Source organism: Silene latifolia, chromosome 1 (assembly GCF_048544455.1).
Source record: "Silene latifolia isolate original U9 population chromosome 1, ASM4854445v1, whole genome shotgun sequence".
NCBI lineage: Eukaryota > Viridiplantae > Streptophyta > Magnoliopsida > Caryophyllales > Caryophyllaceae > Silene > Silene latifolia.
The window spans coordinates 101,706,046-101,733,140 of NC_133526.1; the positions used below are offsets into that span (position 1 = coordinate 101,706,046).

General features: G+C 35.7%; 2 protein-coding genes and 1 long non-coding RNA gene across 3 annotated transcripts in view; 2 read left to right on the forward strand and 1 right to left on the reverse strand.

The window, feature by feature from the left end:
• Nucleotides 1–1,247: 1,247 nt before the first annotated feature.
• LOC141608255 (uncharacterized) lies at nucleotides 1,248–3,508 on the forward strand. Its single transcript, XM_074427623.1, has one exon. The coding sequence runs from the start codon at nucleotides 1,281–1,283 to the stop codon at nucleotides 2,613–2,615; it is 1,335 nt and encodes a 444-aa protein (XP_074283724.1). The 5' UTR covers nucleotides 1,248–1,280; the 3' UTR covers nucleotides 2,616–3,508.
• An 821-nt stretch (nucleotides 3,509–4,329) lies between these two features.
• The window catches only part of LOC141608260 (uncharacterized), a 37,538-nt gene continuing 14,772 nt past the window's right edge, over nucleotides 4,330–27,095 (reverse strand). Inside the window, exon 2 of the long non-coding RNA XR_012526977.1 lies at nucleotides 4,330–5,284. This is a non-coding gene — a long non-coding RNA (uncharacterized LOC141608260). The remainder of the gene's footprint in view (nucleotides 5,285–27,095) is intronic.
• LOC141617891 (histone deacetylase 14, chloroplastic-like) lies at nucleotides 7,218–8,273 on the forward strand (the record flags this gene model as incomplete). The annotated part of the gene is made up of 2 exons (XM_074437171.1): nucleotides 7,218–7,387; nucleotides 7,901–8,273. Coding segments are annotated over 2 exons (471 nt in total), but the record flags the coding sequence as incomplete, so codon positions are not given.

Here is a 27,095-nt window from a genome sequence, read left to right on the forward strand (position 1 = left end):
TAGTTGATGCCTTAATTTCCGATAACCGATGACAGTTTATGATGAAACCGCGTCATATACACTTAGCGCATTATGGACCGAACCACGAGTTAAAGTTAAGAGGAAGTGGAAGCCCACTTCCCCTTGACCCACTCGGTTTTGCCGAATGAGAGGGCACAAAAGGGGAGTTTCTCCTCCCTTCTAACCTAATCATTTTTCATTTGTATGAAAACTAGGGTTTTGGGAATTGTGCCTCTCGAAACTCGGATCTCTCATCCAACACAAACTCACAAAACAATCCCCTCAATATTGCAAGGCAATTAGGGGATTCTCTCTAGCACAAGGGCATTTCTCGGACCATCTTGGGTGCATCATTTAGGAGGAGGTCTACTTTGATCTCTCATTGCCTTTTGCACTAGGACCGAAGGTTATTTCTACATCTTAATCGTTTCATTATGTTTTTCGTTTTATGACTATAATCACATGTAAATTTTGCGTTATAATCCTTAATTAGAAGGGTAGTATACGGATATTACCCCACAGAGAAACCATAGAAGTATGAGATTTCAATTTCATACCTTTCAAAACATGTTTGATCCATTAGAAAAATAAACATAAAGAATGGGTATGAGATTCCAAGGGGTTGGGGTGGAATGAGAATTCATCAGGATTCTAACTACATTCCAAACCCTAACTATAATTTTTTTTCCTAAATTCAGTCAATCAATTAAAGACGTGTATTATTAAAGTTGTTAATAAAACGGAAAAACTACTTGTGTCATATGCGAATTACGGTCCATAATTGTCAAATTTTAATGTTGTTATGTGATATATATTCATAATTTATATTTATAGTTCGGAACCTTCATTTCTTTTATGATGTTAATACCAGGCCACCAACGACACCATGTGCTGATGGGATTTTAAACAAGATCGTAAGAACAGTCTCTCATAATTTTACCAATTAAACTAGTGGACATATGCTATTATTATATCATTTGGCTGCTCCCATTTTGCTTATTTTCTATCATTTGGCTGCTCATTACCATAGGTAGCCAGTGTTGAGGTAATGGCGTACGTTTGCAAGATGACCACAATATATAAATAACTAACACATTGGAAAACTAGTGGAGTTTTTTTTTAAAGTAATCAGTCAAATGTTATAGCTAATCCAACTAATGTACCCATTTTTGCTCCAAAAAAATATATATACAGAACTGAAGCCAAGATAACATTCAAGTATGGAAAAAATGACTGTAAAACAAACCTCAGAATGTTTCCTTAAGCCGAGGTACGATGTTATGGAATCCGAAAAACCTCATTACTTAGCTCCATTAGACTTCATTAAACTCTCTTCTCGCTACATTCAAAAGGGTCTTCTCTTCACCAAACCAACTCAATCATTCTCAATTCACGACTTCCTCCAAGATCTTAAAGAATCGCTTTCACTTACCCTTGTCCATTTTTACCCATTTGCCGGTCAGCTTGCCACGCGAGTAGATGAACCTAACCATGAATGCTTGATCTATGTAGACTGCAACAAAGGCCCTGGCGTTAAGTTCATTCATGCTACTTTAGATTCGACCATATCGGACATCCTTTCACCAACCGATGTTCCCTTGGTGGTTGACTCCTTATTTGACCACCATAAGGCATTTAATTATGACGGCCACACAAGATCTTTGTTATCGGTTCAAGTCACAGAATTGCTCGATGGTATCTTCATTGGTTGTTCTGCGAATCATGCAGTCGTAGATGGGACTTCATATTGGGAATTCTGGAACATGTGGTCTGAAATTCACATGTCAAAAGGCAAAGGGGTTTCTAAATCGCGCCTGCCATTGTATCAACGATGGTTTCCTGATGGGTTTGGCGAGGATAACCCTGTTCTTCTTCCGTTTACTCACCCTGATGAATTCATAAGTTGTGTTGAACCAACTCAACTCAGAGTTCGGTTCTTTCACTTTACTTCCAAATCCATACAAAGACTAAAAACCGTGGCTAATCTAGAAACAGATAATGGTAATATTTCCTCTTTTCAGGCGTTATCAGCGCTTGTATGGAGGTCAGTGATCCGAAGCAACACGGTGTGTCATAGTCAAATCACTAATTTCAGATTAACTGCTAATAGCAGGCATCGATTAGACCCACCTTTGCCAAAACAATTTTTCGGAAACTGTGTGAGTTTACTGAAAATAACTACAACAGCTGGCGAACTGCTTGAAAACAGTTTAGGGTGGGTAGCATCATTGCTGAACAAATCAATTGTAAACCACAATGACAAAGAAGTAACCGATTCCCTGAAAGCCTGGCTGGAGGCGCCTTCTATACCCAAACACGGTATCTTGTATGATTCCAATAGTGTGCTGAGCTCGAGTTCATCAAGATTTGACATGTATGGCAATGAATTTGGTCTGGGGAAAGCAATTGCAGTTCGTAGCGGGTATGCAAATAAATTTCAGGGGACAGTTGCAGCTTACCCAGGGTGTGAAGGGGGTGGAAGTGTGGACCTTGAGATATGTCTTCCTCCTGATTCGATGACAGCTCTCGAATCAGATGTAGAATTCATGACTGCAGTGACATTATCACGATTAAGACGAGAAAATTCTCCTGCAGAAGAAGTGATTAGTGATTAGTGATGCTGCATTAAGTCAATAACTTTGCTTAAAAATAAATCAGACCAACCTCTCCGTGTTAGTTACGGAGTACTTGAGTAAGATTGTATGCATATTAAGATATTCTTAGAATAGAAGCAGTTTGGATTACTTTGTGTTAGAGTATTTGACTATCACTCTCGACCTGAACATTACGGAGCATTAAATTGTTTTGGTTTGTGTAACTCCAGAAATTCTCTCCTTGTTAACACCTAAGCAACTCAAAATTAGAACCCTTTTGAAGTCTACCATGCTCCTGCTCTGACTACTGAGTCTGACAGGCAATTCATTAAGGCCAATGATAGTGTGCCATAATGTGAGACTGTGTTCCAGTACAAGCGTTCAAAAATTTCGGCTGCTACAATCGATATGCAGCCGGTTTATCAGGGTTTTGGAGAGCATAACAACATTTTGAGGCGATATTGACAGTATTTAGCAAGTTTAGGTCGCGACAACCGATACAACGACAATGACAAAAAACGAGATCCAATACTATGGATTAGTACAGTCATTCCATAGATGTGGGCTATCAGGACAATGTCCAAGATAAGGCTAGTCAAAGATTTTACCCAACTCAAAACCTCAGGTGCATGACGCACGTCTGTTAATAATGAGCTGTTAGAAGAATAAAAATGACTACTTGTCTTAATTAAAACCATTACATATAATGTGCACTACTGCAGAATAAGGATAATTTAAAGCAAGATTCGGACATATGATTCAGGTCTTAAAAACTAATCCATCGGCAACTCATAGACTAACAAACTGATAGTGATACACGACTCGGCTCATTTACAAACTAGAATAGAAGGGAGTTACTGGAATTTGGGATTAGAGTTTACTAGTCGATGTATGATGGATCACATTTGGTGAAATAGTCCACCTTACGGAGTAGTTCGTGCACGAAGGTCAGAAAAGGCGATACTGATACATATCTAACGTCTTTATTAGCCAACTTTGATGGTAAAGTCATGCAAGTGTAGTTAAGACCTTGATTCAATTTGCATCACTATAAAAACTGCCATTGTAGTTCCATTAACACCAAAAAAAAGTCATATTAATGTCATCAGAATCACGTTCAAAGCAAAACATATAGAACAAAACACTTGAAATAGAAAACTTAACAGAAAATAACAATATCCAACACTCCCAACACTGAGTAATAATAGTAATAGAAAAAGAAGAAAAGGAACGAACCATCAGCCGGCGCCATTTCAACATCTTGTAGAGATTAAGGTCTTTCTCAACAGCCTCCTTTTGATTCTACATATTAAGTAATTCCAAAAACAATGTATAAGTACATGACAACAGTCTACAAATACAGGAAATAATTACTCACTCCGTCTCAATCGTTTATTTACTTCTAATTGAAATACCTTCATCAACTTCAATGTTCAGAGAATTCATGTGTTTAAACTTCAAGCAACATAATGATGGACAAGGTCATATTACTCGTTACGTAATGCAACTAGAGAATATTTCAAACCCTAAGTTATCAAAGTGGAATTAGTGAAGATACAGTTGAAACTGGCCTAATCTGATCGTATTGCCTAAGCCTTAGGGCACCACAAGTGGAAATAATCCTAAACTAACACAAAAAAAACTATATATAGAAATAAAGGTACTCCGTATTCAATACTTGTCTACCCCCAAAAGAGTTAACAAACACCCAAGGAAAAAAAAAAGCCAAACCCAAACCATCATAAGGTTTTAAACTATGATGGCCACTCTAGACCGTTGTTGTCGGTTAAGGTCACTGAACTAGTCGACGGGGTCTTCATAGGTTGTTCTGCAAACCATGCTGTCATAGATGGGACATCATATTGGAGATTCTGGAACAAGTGGTCAGAAATTCACATGACAAAGGGCAAAGGGGTCTCTATGTTTCGTCTGCCAATTCATGAACGTTGGTTTCCTGATGGGTATAGCGTGACTAACCCTGTTCTCCTTCCATTAACTCACCCTGATGAATTCATAACCTGTCTTGAATCAGCCCCTTTTAGAGTAAGGGTCTTTCATTTTACTTCTGACTCCATAAAAAGCCTAAAGGCCGAGGTCAAAAATCAAAGCAATTGCAGCAGCATTTCCTCTTTTCAAGCGCTGTCAGCGATTCTCTGGAGGACAATGATCTGGAGCAACAAGGTATGTCATGATCGAGTCACTAATATAAGAATAATTGCTAACGTTAGGCATAGATTAGACCCACCTTTGCCTACAGAATTTTTCGGAAATTGTTTCAGTTTACTGAGAATAGCCACAACAGCTGGTGAATTGCTTCTACACGATATCACTACTGAACAAATCAATTGTAAACTACAATGACAAAGAAATGATCGATTTCCTGAAATGCTGGCTCCAGGCTCCTTTTGTACCCCAGCATGGTATAATGTATGGTTCTGACAGTGTTCTCATCTCATGTTTACCAAGATTTGACATTTACGGCAATGAGTTCCGACTTGGGAAGGCAGTCGCAGTTCGTAGTGGTTTTGGAAACAAATTTCAGGGTAAAGTTACTGCTTACCCTGGACGTGAAGGGGGTGGAAGCGTGGATCTTGAGATATGTCTTCCTCCTGATTCAATGAAAGCTCTAGAATCAGATGTCGAATTCATGGCCGCTGTGACATTACAGTGATCCAGATGGCGGGAATCTCCTGCAAAAGAAGTGAATAGTGATGCATTAATATTTGCTTCAAATATAATCCAGACAACTTCTCAATATTAGTTTCTGGAGTGTGATTAAATATTTGTATGCAGGTTTGAAGGTTTTTGAGGTGTGTGTTCACCCATAGACGGTTCTAAAGGATGATTTTGGGATTAAGGCTCTGATGTTGTTGTTGTTGTTGTTGTTGTTGTATGCAGGTTTGAAGGTTCACATTCTTAGAATTGAAGCTGTTTGATTTACGTGTTCATGATACGATTGTCACATTCTATCAGAAAATTACTATGTTTCATGTCTGTTTCAGTTTGTATGTATCCAGAAATAAAGCGCCCCAAAACGTAATCCCTCTGAAGTCTATCATGCTCTGATTATAGAGATTATTCGTAGATAATAATAGTCCTCGCATATGTATTATGTAGACCTCACAAATGTTGCGCAAAGGCCAATACAATCAGTAGCTGATACGAGTAGGATTCAGTAGGTTAGTCAAATAAAACTAATCCTAGGATTAGATTTAGTTAGCTGTTAGTTTGTTGAATAACATTTAGTTATCTGGTTGTTATGATTTGTTAGATTTGGAGTCTATCTAGTTAGCTATATAAATAATCATCTTGTATTCAATTTTTAGCCAGTCAAGTTATAAGAAAAAAAACGCAGCTTTGTGTAACCCGGATTCGACGAGTTTTCGATCCAAATTTTGTTACTGTTTGACGCGTCTCAAGCAATAACCCGAATTATAGTCAATAGGTCTTGACTATATTTCACCATTGTTCGGATTATAGGTCTAATCCGAGCAAATATCCTCACGGATTCAAACTTGTCCCACGGTCTCACGAGTCACAAGTTCGATCCACACTACTTTCATTGTCGATTTATTTAAATCGCTTCCGCATTCGTATCAGTAGCGAACACAGAAAAGAAATGTGTGTGGTGTGGTGGCGTGTCCCTAAAAAAACTTGAGTCATTATTATATAAATTATACATTTTTCAACTCCAATATTGGACAAAATGCACAAAAATGTTATTTTACAGCGAATACAATCAAGACTCAAGGGAGGGGAATTTGAACCTGACGCTTAACGTTCTCATAACTTAACTTGTATAATGTTATTCCGAAGCAGAAGATTATCAAGACAATGTCTAAAAGCTTGTCTAATTCAAAGATTTGACTCGGTTAAAACTGAAAGCTTCACGCACATCAGCTCATGAGGAGCTGTTAGAAGAATTGATATGACTTAAAGTGTGACTATTTTTCTACTTCCTATAATGTGCACTACTACTACCTAATACTCTTCCCTTTTCATTATAATCTTTTCATTTGACGTTTTAAGGTCACTGTAAATATGCTGGAAAATATAAATAAAAATCTTAATACTCGTATGAGACGGATGTGTATTTTCAAATAATCTTTTTTATATATATATATATATATATATATATATAGAGGTTGAATCATGTGAGGCACCCTTCTTAGGGTGAGGCGGCTGGACCTATCTCTACCATCCGATCAAAAACAAATGAATGTACAAGATTATGCCACATGTCCCCAACCAACACCCCATTTAACAGACCTTGAAATCGTGTTACTCTATCATTTACTCACTTCACTTTCTCTCTCTTCAACCCATCTTTAGCTCGTCTCGTTCTTCAACTCGTTCTTCATCTCGTCTTCATCTTCAGCTCAGCTCCGTCTTCATCTTCACACTTCGCTCGCCATCTTCTCATTCAGCTTATTACCGCCATTATCATCGAGCTTCGTTCACCATTATCATCCAAAATTAGGTTATTTCTATCAATTAATTTTTCTTTCGATTTACACCGATTCAATTTAATTTAATACATTTTCGATCAACTATTATTATTGAATTGTTAATGGAGAATACGGTCTCATCTTCTCATTCAGCTTATTGAATTGTTAATTTTACCCGGGTACTGGTAAAATTAACGAGGTTGGTCGAGGCCAGGGTGAAGGCGCATCATTAAATTTACCACTACCTGGAGGATCTGGAGATTTGGCTATGAGGACCGTGTTTGATGAAGTTATAGTGCCATGCGTCCAAAACTTCAAGCCCAACATAATCCTTGTATCCGCTGGGTGAGTTGCAATCTACTTTGATTTTACTATGGTCGACGGAGTACATCTAATCAAACAAGCAATATTCTAGTGTCAGTTCTTAAGTTGATGAACCAGAGTTAATGAGATGTTTCATGTTTGGTTCATGGAGTCATGGAAATAGAATTTAATAGATACTGGAGGTGATTGCAGATCTGAACACTTCAAGTGAATCTCTATCTTATAATTCATGCCTTAATTCCTTCAAACAAAAGTCGTAAAAGTTGTTTTCGTGGTTTATACAACCAGACCAAAATAACCAGTTTGAAAATGACCCTAGTCCGTCACCATTACCTTCAAAACCACATGGCCTTGAACATACCATACGTGAAATGACCGGACACACTGCACTCAAAATAACCCGGGCCTATAATGATGATGTACACTGATAATGATGGATTAGATCTTATTGCACCTTTTTTCTGATGAACTAGGAGTTTAGGACCCTTTCATGATGCGTCTTAATGTAATTCTTTCAATTTGATATGTTCGTAGCTATGACGGGCACGTCCTGGATCCTCTAGCAAGTCTCCAGTTTACAACAGGAACTTACTACATGCTAGCTGCAAGTATTAAACAACTAGCCAAAGAAGTATGTGGAGGCCGCTGTGTATTCTTCTTGGAAGGAGGATACAATCTCAAGTCTCTTTCATACTCGGTAGCTGACTCATTCCGAGCATTCCTTGGTGAGTCCAGCCTTGCATCTGAATTCGACAATCCAGCCATTTTGTATGAAGAACCTTCCACCCGAATCAAAGAAGCCATTCGAAACGTGAAGGCTATTCATTCCTTGTAATCAAACCATTCGTCAAAATCAACTTTTAACCGTAAGTCCCTTGTAAAGCCGTCATACTCGCATCAAACTTATCTAACAATTATCTGAGATCAGCCACTAATTTTCTTGGTCCATGTTGAGTTAATTGAGCCCACACTCACTAGTTAATTACTTTTGGCAGGGAATCCATGCCATCAATCTTGGCGATAGTGTATTCATAGTGATTAGAGATGGACATACGGAGGCACAAGAGGTAATCCTTGGTTTGATCTTCACCTAGTCCTTACATTTCGATGATGGTGAAAAATGAGTGTGGTTGATGTGGCTATTCTTTAACACTGATTTTGAATGAGATTCACAAAATCATATCCTAAATTCACAAAATAAAGACCCAGTTTCATAAAGTTAGGTCTTAGATTCACAAAATCAAGTCCAAAGATTCACAAGATTAGCCCCAAGTCACAAAATCAAGTCCAAGATTCACAGTATTATGTCCAGGGTTCACAAAATTAGGTTCAGAATTCACAAGATTAGCTCCAAGATTCACAATATTAGCTCCAAGATTCACAAAATAAGGTTCAAACATAAACCTAATTTTGTGAAACCTCGACTTGATTTTGTGAAGCTTGGAGTATATTATGTGAACCCTAAACCTGGTTCCCCTTATTTAATCTTTGTTATGTACTTGTATATCTTAAAGGCTATTAGCTCAAATGGGAGAGCAATGTGCAAATCTTGCACAAAGGTATGAGTTCGAATCTCATATAGCCTAGTTAATTTAAGAATTTAGTGTATTAAACTTAAATACAATAACATTGAGGATGAGTTAGCCAAATCCGTACTTAGATGTGCAAAAAAACGTGATTTTAACCACTTATGATGACCAAGTTTCACAAAATAAGCTCTAAGATTCACCGAATGCTCTCCGAGATTCACAAAACAAAGTCTCAGATTCACCTAATAAAGAAAAGAGCAAAATAGATGATTTTAACCACTTATGATGATCAAGTTTCACAAAACAAGCCTTAAGATTCACCTGGATAAGGTGCGAGATTCACAAAATAAGGCTTGAGATTCACCAAATAAGGAAAAGAGCAAGAAACGTGATTTTAACCACTTATGATGACCAAGTTTCACAAAAAACAAGCTCTCTACGATTCACTAAATAAGGTCCGAGATTCACAAAACAAAGTCCGAGATTCACCTAATAAAGAAAAGAGCAAAATAGGTGATTTTAACCACTTATGATGATCAAGTTTCACAAAACAAACCTTAAGATTCACCAATAAAGTATGAGATTCACAAAATAAGGTCCGAGATTCACCAAATAAGGAAAAGAGCAAAAAACGTGATTTTAACCACTTATGATGACCATGTTTCACAAAATAAGCTCTAAGATTCACCGAACAAGCGTCCGAGATTCACAAAACAAAGTCTGAGATTCACCTAATAAAGAAAAGGGCAAAATAGGTGATTTTTAACCACTTATGATGATCAAGTTTCACAAAACAAGTCTTGAGATTCACTGACTAAGGTATGAGATTCACAAAATAAGGAAAAGAGGAAAAAACGTGATTTTAACCACTTATGATGACCAAGTTTCACAAAACAAGTTCTAAGATTCACTTGAACAAGGTTAGATTCACAAAACAAAGTCTGAGATTCACCTAATAAAGAAAAAAGCGAAATAGGTGATTTTAACCAATTATGATGATCAAGTTTCACAAAACAAGCCTTAAAGATTCACTGAATAAGGTATGAGATTCACAAAATAGGTATGAGATTCAAAAAAAAAAAAAAAAAAAAAAAAAAAAAAAAAAAAAACTTGAAAAAAAAAAAATTCGAAAAAAAAAATTTGAAAAAAAAAAAAATCGAAAAAAAAAAATTGAAAAAAAAAATTCGAAAAAAAAATTGAAAAAAAAAATTCGTGATATTGTATTGTATAGTGCGTGATATTGTTTTATGGACTCATGACTAAATATATAGGTGACTCAGGATCTTGCGCTCACCATAAAGAGGAATTTGGTGAGACCGTACGCCTCGCCATAATGAGGTGCCTCACACGATCCTACTCTATATATATATATATATATATATATATATATATATATATATATATATATATAGAGATTGGATTTGGTGATTTTGGTTCTTATGGTGAGTTGTGAGTTGGGGAATCTCAACCACTAGATTATATTAGAGATGAGTGGCCAAGATCAAATCTTACGTATCATATAAAACCATTGCCATTTACTTATTTTCTCTTTTTTTCTAATGTTTTTTTTACTTTAATCTTTTTCTTTTTTTTTTTTTACCTCGTGTTATTATGCTTTTTTTACCACTTTGATTTTTGTTTTCTCTTATGTTTTTCTTTAATTTACTCATTATGTTACCTTTTTTCTTTTTCTTTTTGTACCGGATTTTTTTTACTTGAAATTTTTTTTACTCTTATTTTTTTTTTTACCTCGTGTTATTATGCTATTATTGTGCTTTTTTTTTTACCTGGATTTTTTTACGACTTTGATTTTTTCTCTCTTTTTTTTTTTACCACATGTTATTGTCTTTGTTATTGTTATTCCATTGTTATTGTGATGTTATTCTCATTTGTTACTTTGATTTTTTTACGATTTTGATTTTTTCTCTCTTTTTTTTTACCATATGTTATAGTCTTTGTTATTGTTATTCCATTTATTATTGTGATGTTATTCTCGTTTACTATGAATTTTTTACAACTTTGATTTTTTTTTTTTTACCACGTGTTATTGTCTTTTATTCTACTTGTTATTCTCATTATTGTGATGTTATTCCGGTGTCACTTTTTTTTTACTACTTTGATTTTTTTTACTACTTTGATTTTTTACTATTTTTTTACCGCTTGTTATTGTCTTTTATTCGGTGTTATTGCGATGTTATTCCGATGTCACTTTGATTTTTTACTACTTTGATTTTTTTTACTCTTTTTTTACCGCATGTTATTGTCTTTGTTATTCGGTGTTATTGTGATGTTATTCCTGTCACTTTCATTTTTTTACGACTTTGATTTTTTTTTTTTTTTTTTTTTAGCACGTGTTATTGTCTTTGTTATTCTCTTGTTATTCTCATTGTTATTGTTATGTTATTCTCGTGTCACTTTGATTTTTTTTACTACTTTGATTTTTTTTTTTCTTTTTTTACCGCATGTTATTGTGTTGTTATTAAATGTTTATTGTAATGTTTTTCCCGCCTAATAAATGATAAAAGACACCAAGTCGGTCCCCATATGCCCTTCTCACGAAATACGTTGTCACGACTTGATACACACAAAATTATCTCGAGAGATTTATAATGGAGGGATTATTTTTTTAAAGGTTTTAGTTAGTTTTTAAGTTTTAAATTTGGTTCTCGGACAAAGCCGTAACGCTATGCTACCGTTACTAATTTAACCCGAGCCGTCAGGTACTCATATCCACCAAAGGATAAACATTAGAAAACAAAGTCCATCTAAAGTGGAGGTCCCACCCTGAAAAGCACCATCAATCATGCAGTTGATCATTCATTCATGCTGTCCATATTCAGTAACACTCAAATAGCAGTATTTTATATTTTTCTTAAGCTTAGCCTCCCTAAAGTACTGCACAGTACAATATCCATGCAGAAATCCGTCTGTTACTCTTTCATTGTTATAATGGTTGTACTCATGCTGGCACCTCTTGCTATTCCTGTCAAGGTTACGCTTTTTCCCTCCACGAAGAAAGTTGACAGGTCAATGAGTGACCCCTTATTGCCATCCAATTCAAGTTCTTTTTGGCACCAGAAAGCCAATGTATAGTGACTATTTCTGAATGACCCAATGACCCATAATGAAAAATGTATTGAGAAATACATCAATCGACCTTTGCTTCACAAAAATGTATCGAGAATTACATCAATCGATCTTCCTTGTCCTTTACTCACCAGTTACCAATGAATTTTGATCCAGAAGTTTAAATTTTAAACCGAGACCACATTGTTAGAAGTTTCGGTCACTTAGAATTAGGAATTGACATCACAAATTCCCCTATTTCATTACACAAAGCTTGCTTGATCAGTGCCTCAGTTAGATGTAACAGGAGTAATTATTTACCTCTAGAAACAAAACTATAGAAATCATTCACATAGAGTAACATAAATAGCCAAAAAACATCGTAAATAGGCATTAAAAGAGAAAGACAAGGCAAGGCAAAAAAGTTTTGAGTAATCCGAAAAGAATAATGTTTTATTGCATTATGAATTTCTTACAAACAAATTCAATAATTTGCTACAGTCTGAAATGAATACAATCAAATCTGGACTCTACAATAATAACAAATGTCATTAAGCGACATTCTAAATTAAGACCTACGGAGTACTTAATAACACTCGAAACAACCAATTGCGCTTAACAAGGACGAGTTGTCAGCTGGTAAGTACTTATACTGAAATTGAGTCGCATAAACCCGACACTAGTATTGATATTAAGCCAATTCGACCGCAACAACAACCAGCGGCAGCCATTCCGTCAACCTGTAACACCAGCAGCATCAATCAACCACTCCAACACCTAACAACCCACCATACTCCACTCACTAGCTCACCATTTACCCCGACCTCACCACCGACAGCCGCCTGCTCCTCTGCCTCGCTCACCTGCATCAACAACAATCCCCCATTTCAACTAATTCGACATACAACAACAGCCGCAGCAAACCCGATCTCCATCTGCTCGTTCTTGTGACCATTCGAGCTCTGCCATCACAACAGCCATTTCGACACCATTCACCTCCGTTCACCAGCAGCACCATCACCACATCCTCCACCATTCGAGCAGCAGCAACAATTTCGCACGATTGAGTGATTGGCATAACAAAAAATTTCCTGAATTTCAGGAAAAGCTAAACAACAAATTCAAAGAAGTAGAACCTAATTGATTAATTTCGAATGATTGACATGATAAATTTCCTAAATTTGAACACAGCCTAAGCAAATTGACAAATTCGAGTCAACAATCAATGAAAAAACAACTACAAGATGCAATAAAAAGGCAAACAATCGTCAAAAGCTCAACAACGATCATAAATGTACAAATAATCAGATAAATTACCTATGAATGGATTGAATTATGAGATGAAACCCTAAATTCGACGAGGTTTCTGCTGTAGTGAAGTATGGAAAGAGGAATGAGATTGCTGACGAAGAAGAGAGAGACGTTTGAGGATTTGTTATTAGGAATCAAGTATGAACGGTGCGTTACATTTTTGTTAATCTTAGTTTCAATTTCAGCCGTCTAATCCATTTAATCTAATGGCTGAGATTTTCCAAACTCACAACTCACCGTAAGAACCAAACTCACGAGATCCCGCCTACAATATCACAGTTATACTACATAATATCACAGCTTACAGTTTCACACGTTATACTAAACAATATCACAACTGAAAAAAAAAAAGTTTTTGAAAAAAAAATTCGAAAAAAAAATCGTGATATTGTTTTGTAATACAATATCACACGTTATACTAAACAATATCACAGCTTAAAAAAAAAAAAAAAAAAAAAAAAAAAAAAAAAAACTCTTCTTCGCAAAAAAAAAATTTAAAAAATTTTCGAAAAAAAAATTTTTAAAAAAAAAAATTTCGAAAAAAAAAAATTTTATGGAAAAAAAAAAAATTGTGATATTGTTTTGTATAATGCGTGATATTGTTTAATGGACTCATGGACTCAAATATATAGGTGGACTCACCGGATCTTGCCTATATATATATATATATATATATATATATATATATATATATATATATATATATATATATATATATATATATATATATATATATATAGAGGAAGGATCAAGTGAGTCCACCCAAAAGCATTGAGTCCATAAGTCCTCTTAAGAGTCATTGAAAAGATAGGATGGAGGGTTGAGATTGAAGGGGAAAAGTGAGGGATTAATGCTAAATGGAGGGGATTGAAGCTAATTAATCACTTTCCCTCACTACCTTCACTAATCATCCACTAATTTTACTATATAACATTTATTTTTCACTCACTTATCTCTCATCTCACACAATTATCATTCCTCTCATCTCTCTAAAAATCAAAAAAATTCAAAACCTCTCCAAAATCCAACAAAAATCAGAAACCAAATAATTCAAAAAAATCAAAAAAAAAAATTCCCCCTCATTCTCTCATTTCCTCACCAGTCATCACCCACCACACACACCCGCCACCACCACGACACACACACCCACCACACACACCCGCCACCACCACGACACACACACCCACCACCACCATTCCCCGCGACAACAACCACCACCACCCCACCTACTCGGACTTCCCTCCTCCCTCATGTCCGCCACCACCACCCTACCCTCAACCTCCCTCACCACCGCAGCCATCCTCTTCTCTTCCCCTCTACAACACCACCGTCCCTCTCGCACCAAACCAGATCTGCCACTCCCCTCCCACCACCACCGTCCCTCTCGCACCTCTCCACCACGACGACCCACAAAATCTACCCCTCCCCTCCACCACCCGCGCCCACAACATCAAACCTTGCACCACCACCGCCACTACCCCTCCTCAAACCATGCACCACCACCGCCACTACTCTGCCATGTCGCTCTGTCACGCGCCACCCCAACATCGCGCGTCCTCTTCTTCAACTCGTCTCAGATCTGAAAATTATAGGCTTGAATTTTGAGTTCTCAGATCTGAAAATATTTGATTTTGGTTTTCTATTTTTAACATTTAATTTTTGATTCGTTTTTTAACATTTAACATTGTTGTTCGTTGCTTTTGATGATGTAGTTTGTTCTCTTATGAGGTTGATGTTCAGTGACTTAAAGTGTTCGTTGTTTTGTTTTTCCTTTTTTTTTTTTTTTTTTTATTATTATATATAAAGGTTGGTTTGTGTATTCGTTGTTGTTTTTTCCTTTTTTTTTTTTTTTTTTTTTTTAATATATATATAAAGGTTGGTGATTTGTTTTGTGTATATGAGTATTTAAATTATAGTCTTGTTTATTTTACTACTCTATATTAAATATGTCTTGCTTGATATTCTTCCAAATCTTGTATTTAATTTTTTTTCCAGATCTACACTTCTTAACATTTACACTTGCACTTCCTTACATTTACACTTGTACTTCCTTACATTTACACTTGTTTTTATTTAAATTTACACTTGTATTTCCTCACATTTACACTCATATTTCTTTAAATTTACACTTGTATTTCCTCACAAGTTTTTTATATATTTAGATCTAATAAATATATTTATTATACTCATATTTCTTTACATTTACACTCGTATGTCTTTACATTTACACTTATATTTCTTTACATTTACACGCATTTTTCAGATTTACACTCATATTTCTTTACAATTACACTCGTACTTCTTTACATTTACACTCATAATTTTTACATTTACACTCATATTTCTTTACATTTACACTCATATATTTGTACATTTACACTTGTTAAATTTATATAGATTTGCACTAATATATTTTTGTGGATATGAGTTGGTGGTGGAGGACGACGGTGGTGGTGTTTGTTGGTTGTCGGACTAAAGTTTTACTCGTAAAGGACCAAAGTTACACTTATAAAGGACTAAAGTCACACTCAAAGGACCAAATTTACACTCTTAAACCTTCAAATTTACACTTAAAATACTACATTTACACTCGTAAAACATCACATTTACACTTGTAAAATGTTAAAATTATATAAATTCAAAATTTCCGTTAAAAAAAATCAAATTTACACTCTTAAAATGTTACATTTACACTCGTAAAACATTACATTTACACTTGTAAAATGTTAAAATTATGTAAATTCAAAATTTCCGTCACAAAAAAATCAAATTTACACTCTTAAAATGTTACATTTACACTCGTAAAACATCACATTTACACTTGTAAAATGTCAAAATTATGTAAATTCAAAATTTCCGTCACAAAAAGTTCAAATTTACACTCTTAAAATGTTACATTTACACTCGTAAAACTTCACATTTACACTTGTAAAATGTTAAAATTATATAAATTCAAAATTTCCGTCACAAAAAAATCAAATTTACACTCTAAAAATGATACATTTACACTCGTAAAACTTCACATTTACACTTGTAAAATGTTAAAATTATATAAATTCAAAATTTCCGTCACAAAAAAATCAAATTTACACCTCTAAAAATGTTACATTTACACTCGTAAAACTTCACATTTACACTTGTAAAATGTTAAAATTATATAAATTCAAAATTTCCGTCACAAAAAAATCAAATTTACACTCTTAAAATGTTACATTTACACTCGTAAAACTTCACATTTACACTTGTAAAATGTTAAAATTATATAAATTCAAAATTTCCGTCACAAAAAAATCAAATTTACACTCTTAAAATGTTACATTTACACTCGTAAAACTTCACATTTACACTTGTAAAATGTTAAAATTATATAAATTCAAAATTTCCGTCACAAAAAATCAAATTTACACTATTAAAATGTTACATTTACACTTGTAAAACATCACATTTACACTTGTAAAATGTTATAATTATATTTCCGTCACATTTACACTTGTAAAACTCATACAACATTACATTTACACTTCTGAAATCTAAAACTCAAAACTGATTAATTAGGGGCTAGAGAGAGAAAGAAAAATTAATTAGTGTATAGAAATTTGATTAATGGTAATTGTTTTTGGTAATTTTCAATCTCAACCATCCATCTCAATCCAACCATCCACATTTTTTTCCTTTTCTTTTTAATGGCCTTTAATCAAATTCATCTCAACCTTTCATTTAGTCCATCCAATGGCCCTTAGAGGGACTTAAGGACTTAAATGAGGTAAGGGACTCATTAGATCTTACCTCTATATATATATATATATATATATATATATATATATATATATATATATATATATATATATATATATATATATATATATATATATAGAGGCCGGATCCGGTGAGGCACCTCATTATGGCGAGGCGGCTGACTCACCAAATTGTTACATTGGACTGATTTCCAATTGTTCATTGGGCTGGAAATTTGGGGTCATTTAGACCAAAATAGTTCCTCTCTCTAAACTAAAACAGGCCCAAATTCTTTACCTGCTTCTCTCTAAACTAAAACACGAAGAATTGAGGAAACAAACCAGAATTGAGATCACTTTCAAGAGTGTGAATAGTAGTGATTTGCATTTGTTCTTCGACGGAAATCTTAGCAGCTTGATCTTCGACATCTGTTTGGAGTAATAATTACAGTTAGTTACAGTTTGCAAATGGGAGGAGAAGAAGACGACGACCGCCATTATCGATGGGAGGAAGCTTCTCGAGGAAGTGTTAACAATGGCGGAAGTAAAGGGAGGAAAGTCATCGCCACACCGAATCGCCGCCATTCTCGCTGTCGCTCTTAACTTCGCTTTCGTTGCTTTTAATTCTCGGAGACGACGCCGAAAATCGAAAGGTTTAGCTGTTTTTAATCAAGTTCAATTAAATTATCGCTCGTTTGTCCTTTTGTTTCTTGTTTGTTGATTTATGTTAGGTAATATTGTGCTATAGATAGTTAGTAGGTGGAATTGTTTATGTGCGATCCGTTATATTGATTAATGTTGGTGTTCCAGTGGTGGCGAGTAATGCTTTTTTTCCCTTGAATGCAATAGTTGTTGGAGATGTTATGGGAAAGGGTTAATGACTCTATGGAGTTTGGTTGTCGCACGAGCAAATCACGACACCCTAATTCATCTCAAATTGATCTGCAAATCAAGCTAAACCAGAAGATTTGAATAGGTAACTCTTACACCGTGTTATCCCACAAGCAATGGTCAGTTTTAGGTACTTAATATCTTCTATTATGTCTTTCTTTCACAAAATGGCCTCGTTGGGATTGACGTATGTTGAATCACAGGTAAACAGTGTCATCATGTTAACTTGAGGCATTATATATGGTCTGTTTAGCTTTTTTCTTTCTACTGTATGAGCTCCACTTTATTCTAGTAATGTACTTCAAAATTTAGCTTCTTGTTTTTTGAGGGCTTGCGCCTTCATTGGAATTTTCCTGTCCGTTTCCCTCAAATCTTCTTCTTTTATGGAATATCTTGCAGTTCTATCTATACACACTCCTTCATTAGAATTTTCCTGTCTGTTGCTGCCGCAACTCCACAAGTTCAAATTGACAATTCCCAATGAACCTACAATATCATTTTGAGAGTGATACTCTATACACCGACTCATTCCCTTTCTCTGTCGATCGAAATATCGAAATGGAGAAAATGTTGGAAATTTTCTCCAACTTTCAACTGTCTTAATTTAGGCTTTGTTTACTATTTGTGATGGTGTATGTATGTTTGTGTGGAAATGTGGATGTGTTACTGATTTCTGGTTTTCGGATGTTTATTGCTCGTTGTAGAGCTCGTCGGGTCTGAAGTTAGGGTTAATTTGTCGGCCTCGGAGATTCGGAAACCAGAAGTGTGGATTGAGTAGTTCTATATTCACTAAAAGACCTGAAGCTATCTTTAAATGGATCGGGTATGTGTTCTTTTCTACACTTGTATTCCAATACAGATCGTACCTTTCTATTGAGATCACCTCAAGTAGTGTGGATTTTACGCGCAACATTGTTAGGAATCTGATTACTAATGCTCAAGTAAATACTGAAATTCGGGTTGCTTCAGGCCTTCAGGAAGTGACTGTGGAATAGTGAATGTAAACATACCGACAAATGTTTACATTCATGGAAGCAGGGAGCGACTCATGGAAGCAGTACATGAGACGTGCTACCTGGTATGTCTTTGTTTGAGCTGCGTTGTAAGTGTGTATGAACATGCGTTCATAGTTTTGAACGTGTCGCTTTCTTCTGATAAAAGCTATACAGTGTTTAATGAACATTGTCCCATGTGGCATTCAATTGATTTGCACATCTGTGATCAAACTTTTAGTATAGTTACTGTACATGGGGACTTTTAGTACTACTTTTTGATTTAGTCGTATATAGTAGTACTACTTTTGCTTTTTTTTTTTTTTTTTTTTTTTTTTTTGAATCTCAGACCTTCTTTTGTGAATTTTAGAGCTTGTTTTGTGAACCTGTAAGTTAATATTCTGAAACTTGTCGTAAATGATTGAAATCACCTATTTTGCTTTTTTCCTTATTTTGTGAATCTTAGACCTTATTTTGTGAATCTCAGAGCTTATTTTGTGAACCTTGAAGATAACTCTTTTGTCGGCAATTACATGATTCAATCAGAAATTCATGAAATACTAGATACGAATCCTATTTTGCTCTTTTTCTTATTTTGTGAATCTTAGGCCTTATTTTGTGAATTTTACAGCTTGTTTTGTGAAACTGGAAGCCAATAATGTAAAAATTCTTCACAAGTGGTTAAAATTACCTATTTTACTCTTTTCTTTATTAGGTGAATCTCAAACTTTGTTTTGTGAATCTCAGACCTTATTAAGTGAATCTTAGAGCTTGTATTGTGAAACTTGGTCATCATAAGTGGTTAAAATCACCTTTTTTGCTCTTTTCTTTATTAATTGAATCTCAGACCTTATTTTGTGAATCTCATACCCTATTCAGTGAATCTTAAGGCTTATTTTGTGAAACTTGATCATCATAAGTGGTTAAAATCACCTATTTTGCTCTTTTCCTTATTTGGTGAATCTCGGACCTTATTTTGTGAATCTCATACCCTATTCAAAGTGAATCTTAAGGCTTATTTTGTGAAACTTGATCATCATAAGTGGTTAAAATCACCTATTTTGCTCTTTTCTTTATTAGGTGAATCTCAGACTTTGTTTTGTGAATCTCAGACCTTGTTCAGTGAATCTTAGAGGTTGTTTTGTGAAACTTGGTCATCATAAGTGGTTAAAATCACGTTTTTTGCTCTTTTCCTTATTTGGTGAATCCCATACCTTATTTTGTGAATCTCAAACCTTATTCAGTGAATCTTAAGGCTTATTTTGTGAAACTTGATCATCATAAGTGGTTAAAATAACCTATTTTGCTCTTTTCTTTATTAGGTGAATCTCAGACCTTATTTTGTGAATCTCATACCCTATTCAGTGAATCTTAAGGCTTATTTTGTGAAACTTGATCATCATAAGTGGTTAAAATCACCTATTTTGCTCTTTTCTTTATTAGGTGAATCTCAGATTTGGTGATTTTGGTTCTTATGGTGAGTTGTGAGTTGGGAGAATCTCAAATTGTCATTGACAATTTGGCATTGCCATATGATTTGCTTTTTGATTTGCAAAAAGAGGTTACGTCTGCCACGAGTAATCCTGAAATCTCGGGCGAATATTAGTCTGTCTGTCTGTCATCTAGCGGCGACCAAGGGAAGCGGCGATGGATAAGGGAAAGCGGAGTAAACTGGTTTCCGCCCTTTCTATTCTCGACCTAGTTTCCACCATTTCATTTCTGTCCATGATTCGATCATATGACTTCATTCATTACTTAACTTTTGTCCGCAATGTTCAATAATCATGCGGCTGATAATTTTCTCTTGTTCTTTGAACGACCTCGGATTCCGATGCTAAAATTCCCGCTTATGCTTTCGATCTGTTGGAGGATACAAAACTGCTATTCTCGTCGGAGGTAGTCTGTCTTTCTCAATTTTTGTTTTCTTAATTGAGTGACTCACTGAGACACTGAAATGCATTTGCTGAAATAATCATAGGGATTGTTGCTGGTGCAAGTTCAACAATAATTCTAGCTGCTATTTGCTACCTCTGTAGACGGCGGACTACGTATATGAGAAATCAAGTGAGTGCAAGGCGGCTTCTTTTTGAAGCTGCTGGAAACTCCACAGTACCCATGTACCCTTACAGAGAAATTGAGAGAGCCACTAGCGGCTTTTCTGAAAAACAGCGGTTAGGGACTGGTAATGTAAACTAGCTAACTTATATTGTGGCCATTACATCAACTGTAGTGTGTTGGTGGAATATTCAGTTTCTACTAAACTAGCTCATTAGCTCAATTGGTAGAGCATTTGTGCAATTGCACAAAGGATGTAGGTTCAATTCCTACATGAGCTTCTATTATCAATATATGTAACATAAGTGTTACTTTATCAAATAAACAGTGTTATTATATATACGAAACAATGTTACATTATCAAATAACTAGTGTTATTCTTAGCTAGCATCACTTTGTTCGATAATTATTGTTACCACATAGAACAACTAATGTTACTACAAAGTGTAACTAGTGCTTTATATATGTTCGTCTATGTGGGGCTCGAACCCACACCATGTGCAATAACACATTGCTCTACCTTTTGAGCTAATAGACGACAATGGCCAAATCCGATATGAAAGTAGACAATTATAAGTCACACTTGACCCTTCTACGCTTTACTTCTTCAATCTCCTTCTAATTCACCATCTTAAATTACACACCTCTAATGGAGCTCACCAGGCTGCCCGGAACCACCGGCAGTACCTCTCGTCTCGTCACCGGCAGTACCTCTAATGGAGCTCACCAGGCTGCCCGGAGCTCACCAGGCTTATGCATATTGTTGGAGACTTGGCTGACTGAGGAGGTTTTCTCTAAATTCAGGGAGACAGATGGTGTTCAATTTAAACTCCGGGATTATTATGATGATCCTGCTTGTTTTGAAGCACTTGGAACACCGGAGAGTGGAAGTGGGTCTTGATGGCAGCGGCCATAGTAAGGATTGGGGTGAGGCTACTGCAGTGATTGACACTTTGTCACAAGCAAAGATGTAGTACAGCACTGCGAAAGGTGTTCCCACCAAGCTCTAATGGCGACCGCATAACACGCCAAGAAGATGTTGGAATTAATGGCTTTGGAGAAGAGTACAGTCATCGAGCTTATATATGATAATAATCTAAGTTATGTTGACTTATCCAGTAAAAATGTTATGGAAGAAGCTAGTGAACAAGAATCAATCACGGATAAAATAAAAGATGCAAGTGTGAAGATTATGTGTGCCGGTGTAGTGATTGGGATGACGGCTTTTGTTGGCTTGAAACTTTTTCCTGGCAAAAATGGATCCGCAAGTGTGCGAGAAGCAAGTTGGTTCTGCTATGGCCACCGATCTCTCTCGATGTGGGTATGACTTGCTAAACTTAAAGAAGCCGAGTTATGTAAACGCTGAATTCCTTTCCTTTGAGATAAAAGTCGATATTGCTAGTAAATTGAACAAACTTATTATTATACCTCTCAATTTCAGAACAAAACTCAATAAGATTCATAGATTTTCTATCAAATCAAAACACATCAAACTAATAAAATAACATGATAATTCTTCAACAATTAGCGAAATATCAGATACACAAAAATTCCAACTCCTTTTGTTCGATTCAAACTAAAATATTCACAGAATTCTTTTGATATTCAACAAAAAACCAACGCAATTTGTTCGATTCAAACTAAAATTCAAACTTATCTGTATAAATGTTCGTCGCCGCAATTTGTCTCGCCGCATTCGTCAACTCTTTAGAAAGATGTTCATGAATCAATCTCACTACTGATCAGTAGTCTCATGTTCGCTAAATCGGCTCGTCATTCTCATTCTCTTGCCGCTCCTCTCGCTTCTACTATCGATTCTTCACCTAGTTGATCGATTCAATCGCTCTTCTTCATCTTCATTCATCGATCGACGTCGAGCTTTTGCAAGTGTTTCGAAATTGTTGAAGATGTTGATAGTAGTGAAGAACGGAATCGTTGCAGGCATTGAAGATGATCGAAATGCGACGAAAATGGTGATGGAAAGCACAAAATTGAAGAAGCTGAAGACTGGAGATAAATGACAAAGAGAGAGAAAGAGGAGAGTGGAAGGAGAGTTGAATAAATGATTATAAAACGACGGGAAATGAGCAACATACCTGAGATTTTAATTAGTGGGACGTGGCACAATCTGGTGCATTCATTTGTTTTTGATCGGATGGTGGAGATGGGTCCAGCCGCCTCACCCTAAGAAGGGTGCCTCACATGATTCAATCTCTCTATATATATATATATATATATATATATATATATATATATATATATATATATATATATATATATATATATATATATATATATATATATATATATATATATATATATATATATATATATATATATAGGTGGACTCAAATATATAGGAGGACTCAAATATATAGGTGGACTCCACCTACCTCACATACTACCTTTTACCTTTCCACACAATCCCAACCTTCACTCACCAACTACTTTCCCCCCACCTTCACCTTCACCAGTCATCCCGCCCCTGACGCCGTCGCATCTCCGGCGCCGACATATTTTCGATTCTGACTATCTCACGCACGACTCACAAACTTATCGACGGATCTCACTCCCCTCCTCCGCTACAGCTACTACTTTCAGATCTGGGTATTGGTGCGGAACCACGATGGTCGTGCAGTGTTTCTCCACGGAATAGGAGTTATGGCGGCGTCATGGTGGAGGGACGAAGAAAAAGGTAAGAAAAATAGAACAAATTTTGAATTTGTTTAGGTGTAGTCGGAGGTAGTTTCCGGTGAGTCGAATAACCTAATCGTGGCATTTAAGGTGTTTCTCGTGGTGTATGGTGGTGATAAATGTTGTCGCCGGCTCTGTCTGGGCTGCCCGGTGCTATCCCCGCCGCGGTCTTGTGGTGTATGGTGGTGATAAACGGGCCGGAGGTAAGTCGTGGTCATGTGATGGTGATGTCGCTGGTGTGTCTGATGGCTGGGATGGTGATGTCGCTAGTGAAATTGAAATTGCCTTTCGTGACAATTATTTGCAGTACTTATGATTAGGATGCTGCATTGATTAGGATGTTGCCTACATTTATTTTTCAAATGTGTTGTAAGTAGAAGACTTGTTGGTACTTTATTCAGATGGATTGGGGTTCGAATGGGTAGTCATGGAATTCAGAATGCTTATAGACTAATTCAAAGATCCTGCGGCAGTAAATGGCAGACGCACGTAAGTTGTTTAGTCCTGACTGCTCTCATATACAATATTTGGAGTATCCAGAATGAAGCTTTGTGGAATAGCAGAGTGACGAGACCTGATCTGGTCGTGAAAAAAAAAACTAAGATGAATGTTTAGTGAGCAAACCTCAATCTCACGGACAACAAGATTAAGCCCATTTTTCCTGGCAACATCAAGTGGTGTTCGGTTTTCGTGATTTTTCACAAAGGCATTTGCTGCATAATAGATACATACATCAGAATCATTTATTATAGAAGATGAGTTTATTAACCGAACATGCAACAGAATCTATTATCAGCATTGCAGATTACAGGACAGTGTAGAAGTTACACATACCGCCATGTAATAAAAGTAATGCATCATATTAGAATGTAAATAATGATTGTATTAATTAATTTTGTATTGTTCGATTTTGTAACCTATTGTTCGATTAATCTAAGGCAAACTTATGATTGCAGTACAACAGTAACGATTAATCTAAGGCAAACTTTTCTAGGTCGACCTTTGGAAGGAATATTCGAGAACTGTCGCTAGTGAAATTAAAATCATAAGTTTGGTCGATTTCATTGTCACGAAAGGCAAATAATTGTAGCTAGCTAGATACACTCTTTTAAGAATTAAGTTAATAGATAAATACCTTTATTTAACTAGATACACTTCTGTAAGTTACTAGATACACAAATAGCTAGTTAGATACACTCATTTACCTTGCTAGATACACATCTCTACCATGCTAGATACACACACTTAGCTTTCTAAATACACATCTCTGACATGCTAGATACATACATTTACCTTTCTAAATATACAACTCTGACATGCTAGATACACACATTTACCTTTCTAAATACACATCTCTAACATGCTAAATACACTCATTTTTCTTGCTATATACACATTTATGACATGCTAAATACACTCCTCTTTGTGTTAATTTGATCTAACTATGTAATATTTCCCCGCTTGATCCTCAATAAACTCCATTTAGGACTTTAGGTGCTCAACTATGCAAGGGACAAGAAATACATTTGTCCCAAACTCCCAATTGTGTCACTCGTGTTACTACTATTAGAATTCATATATTTAAGTGATGCCAATTTTTATTACTAGATACACGTCTTTAATAAGTTAGATACACTTGTTCTCCTTACTAGATACACATTTCTAGCAAGCTAGATAATAGATATACTCCTCTACCCTGCTAGATATTTACCTCTACCTTACTATATACACGTCTTTAACAAGTTAGATACACTTGTTTACCTTCTTAGATACACATCTCTACCAAGCTAGATACACTCCTTTACCTTGCTAGATACATACCTTTATAAGCTAGATACACATCTCTGGTAAGCTACATACACTCATTTACCTTGCTAGATACACATCATTAATTACCTGGTCCTTAATATAATAATATACCCATTCATTTGACAACCATACTCCGCTGAGCTGATTATTCCATGGATATTGAAATCCAACCCAGTACCAACAGGTGATTTTAGACATATTACATCTAAGCATCCTTATTTATTTCTGTTGAAGAATAACCTTATGAGATTAATCTTGATAGCCATGGTCATTTGTGATGGCCCCAACCGTGACCGAGGGCTCTAAATAATGTGAGTTCTCTTCTCATTTAGACTTTTGTCATTTTACCAACAAACGATAATGTTACCACAAGGATATATCTCAAACTGCACGACTCTCGTGGAACGCCAAATCATTGCAGGTACAAAAGCTTTTAAATGGCATGAAATTTTATTTCAGTGGTGACTTTTTAGCTAAATACCAATGGGATCTCCAAGATCTCCAAGATCTGAGTTTTTAGCTAAATACCATCCCGTCATAGAGACAACCGAGACCTGTAGACGCCCAAAACCATACACACCGACAACAACCACCCACACCAGCCGTCGCCGATGTAATCCTTACATACAATTGATGTTTCCGACCCAAAATATCTCGATGTAGCATCAAATACTCTTGATTTTTTGAAATGTTGCTTCTATTTTATATATCTGGAATCATAAAATCAATTTTTTCATAATTTCACCACACCAAAAATCAAATGGCGATGAGGACATTGAGGCCGGCATGCGCTTGAGTGACTGGTAGCGTTGAAAGGCAGGAGCATCGCCGGCGCGAAACGTAAGGGATGCCGGAGAGCTGACGATGAGTGATGCGTGGGATCAGATAAGAGGAAAGAGGAAGAAGAGGCGTCGTATGGATGGAAAATTGAGGCAACGATGGTCGTCATATTATCGCCGCGCGGGAGCTGAGGTCATGTCGGTGAGGCGGCCGTCATGGCGGCGGCGGAGGTGGTTGTTGGTGAAGTAGGTCGTGGTGGGTGTGTGGTAAGTAGTGTGACTGGTGAAGATAGAGAGAGAAATAGGAGTGATTTAAGGCTTCTTATTAGCCGTTGATCTGACTTTGATATATGGATGTAAGGTAGTTCGTACAGTTTGCACTGTACTTTAGTTCGCACCTGACCCCGACCCTATATATATATATATATATATATATATATATATATATATATATATATATATAGAATTAGGATCACATGAGTCCACCCTATCTTTTTGAGTCCGTGAGTCCATGATATAATATCACACGTTATATTAAATAATATCACAGCTTACAGTATCACACGTTATACTAAACAATATCACAGCTGGAAAAAAAAACTTTTTGAAAAAAAAAAAAAAATCGTGATATTGTTTTGTAATACAATATCACACGTTATGCTAAACAATATCACACGTTATATTAAACAATATCACAGCTTTCACGAAAAAAAAAAATTGTTAAAAAAAAATTTTGGAAAAAAAAATTTCGTGATATTGTTTTGTAATACAATATCACGAGTTATGCTAAACAATATCACACGTTATACTAAACAATATCACAGCTTACACGAAAAAGAAAAATTTCCAAAAAAAACAAATTTCGAAAA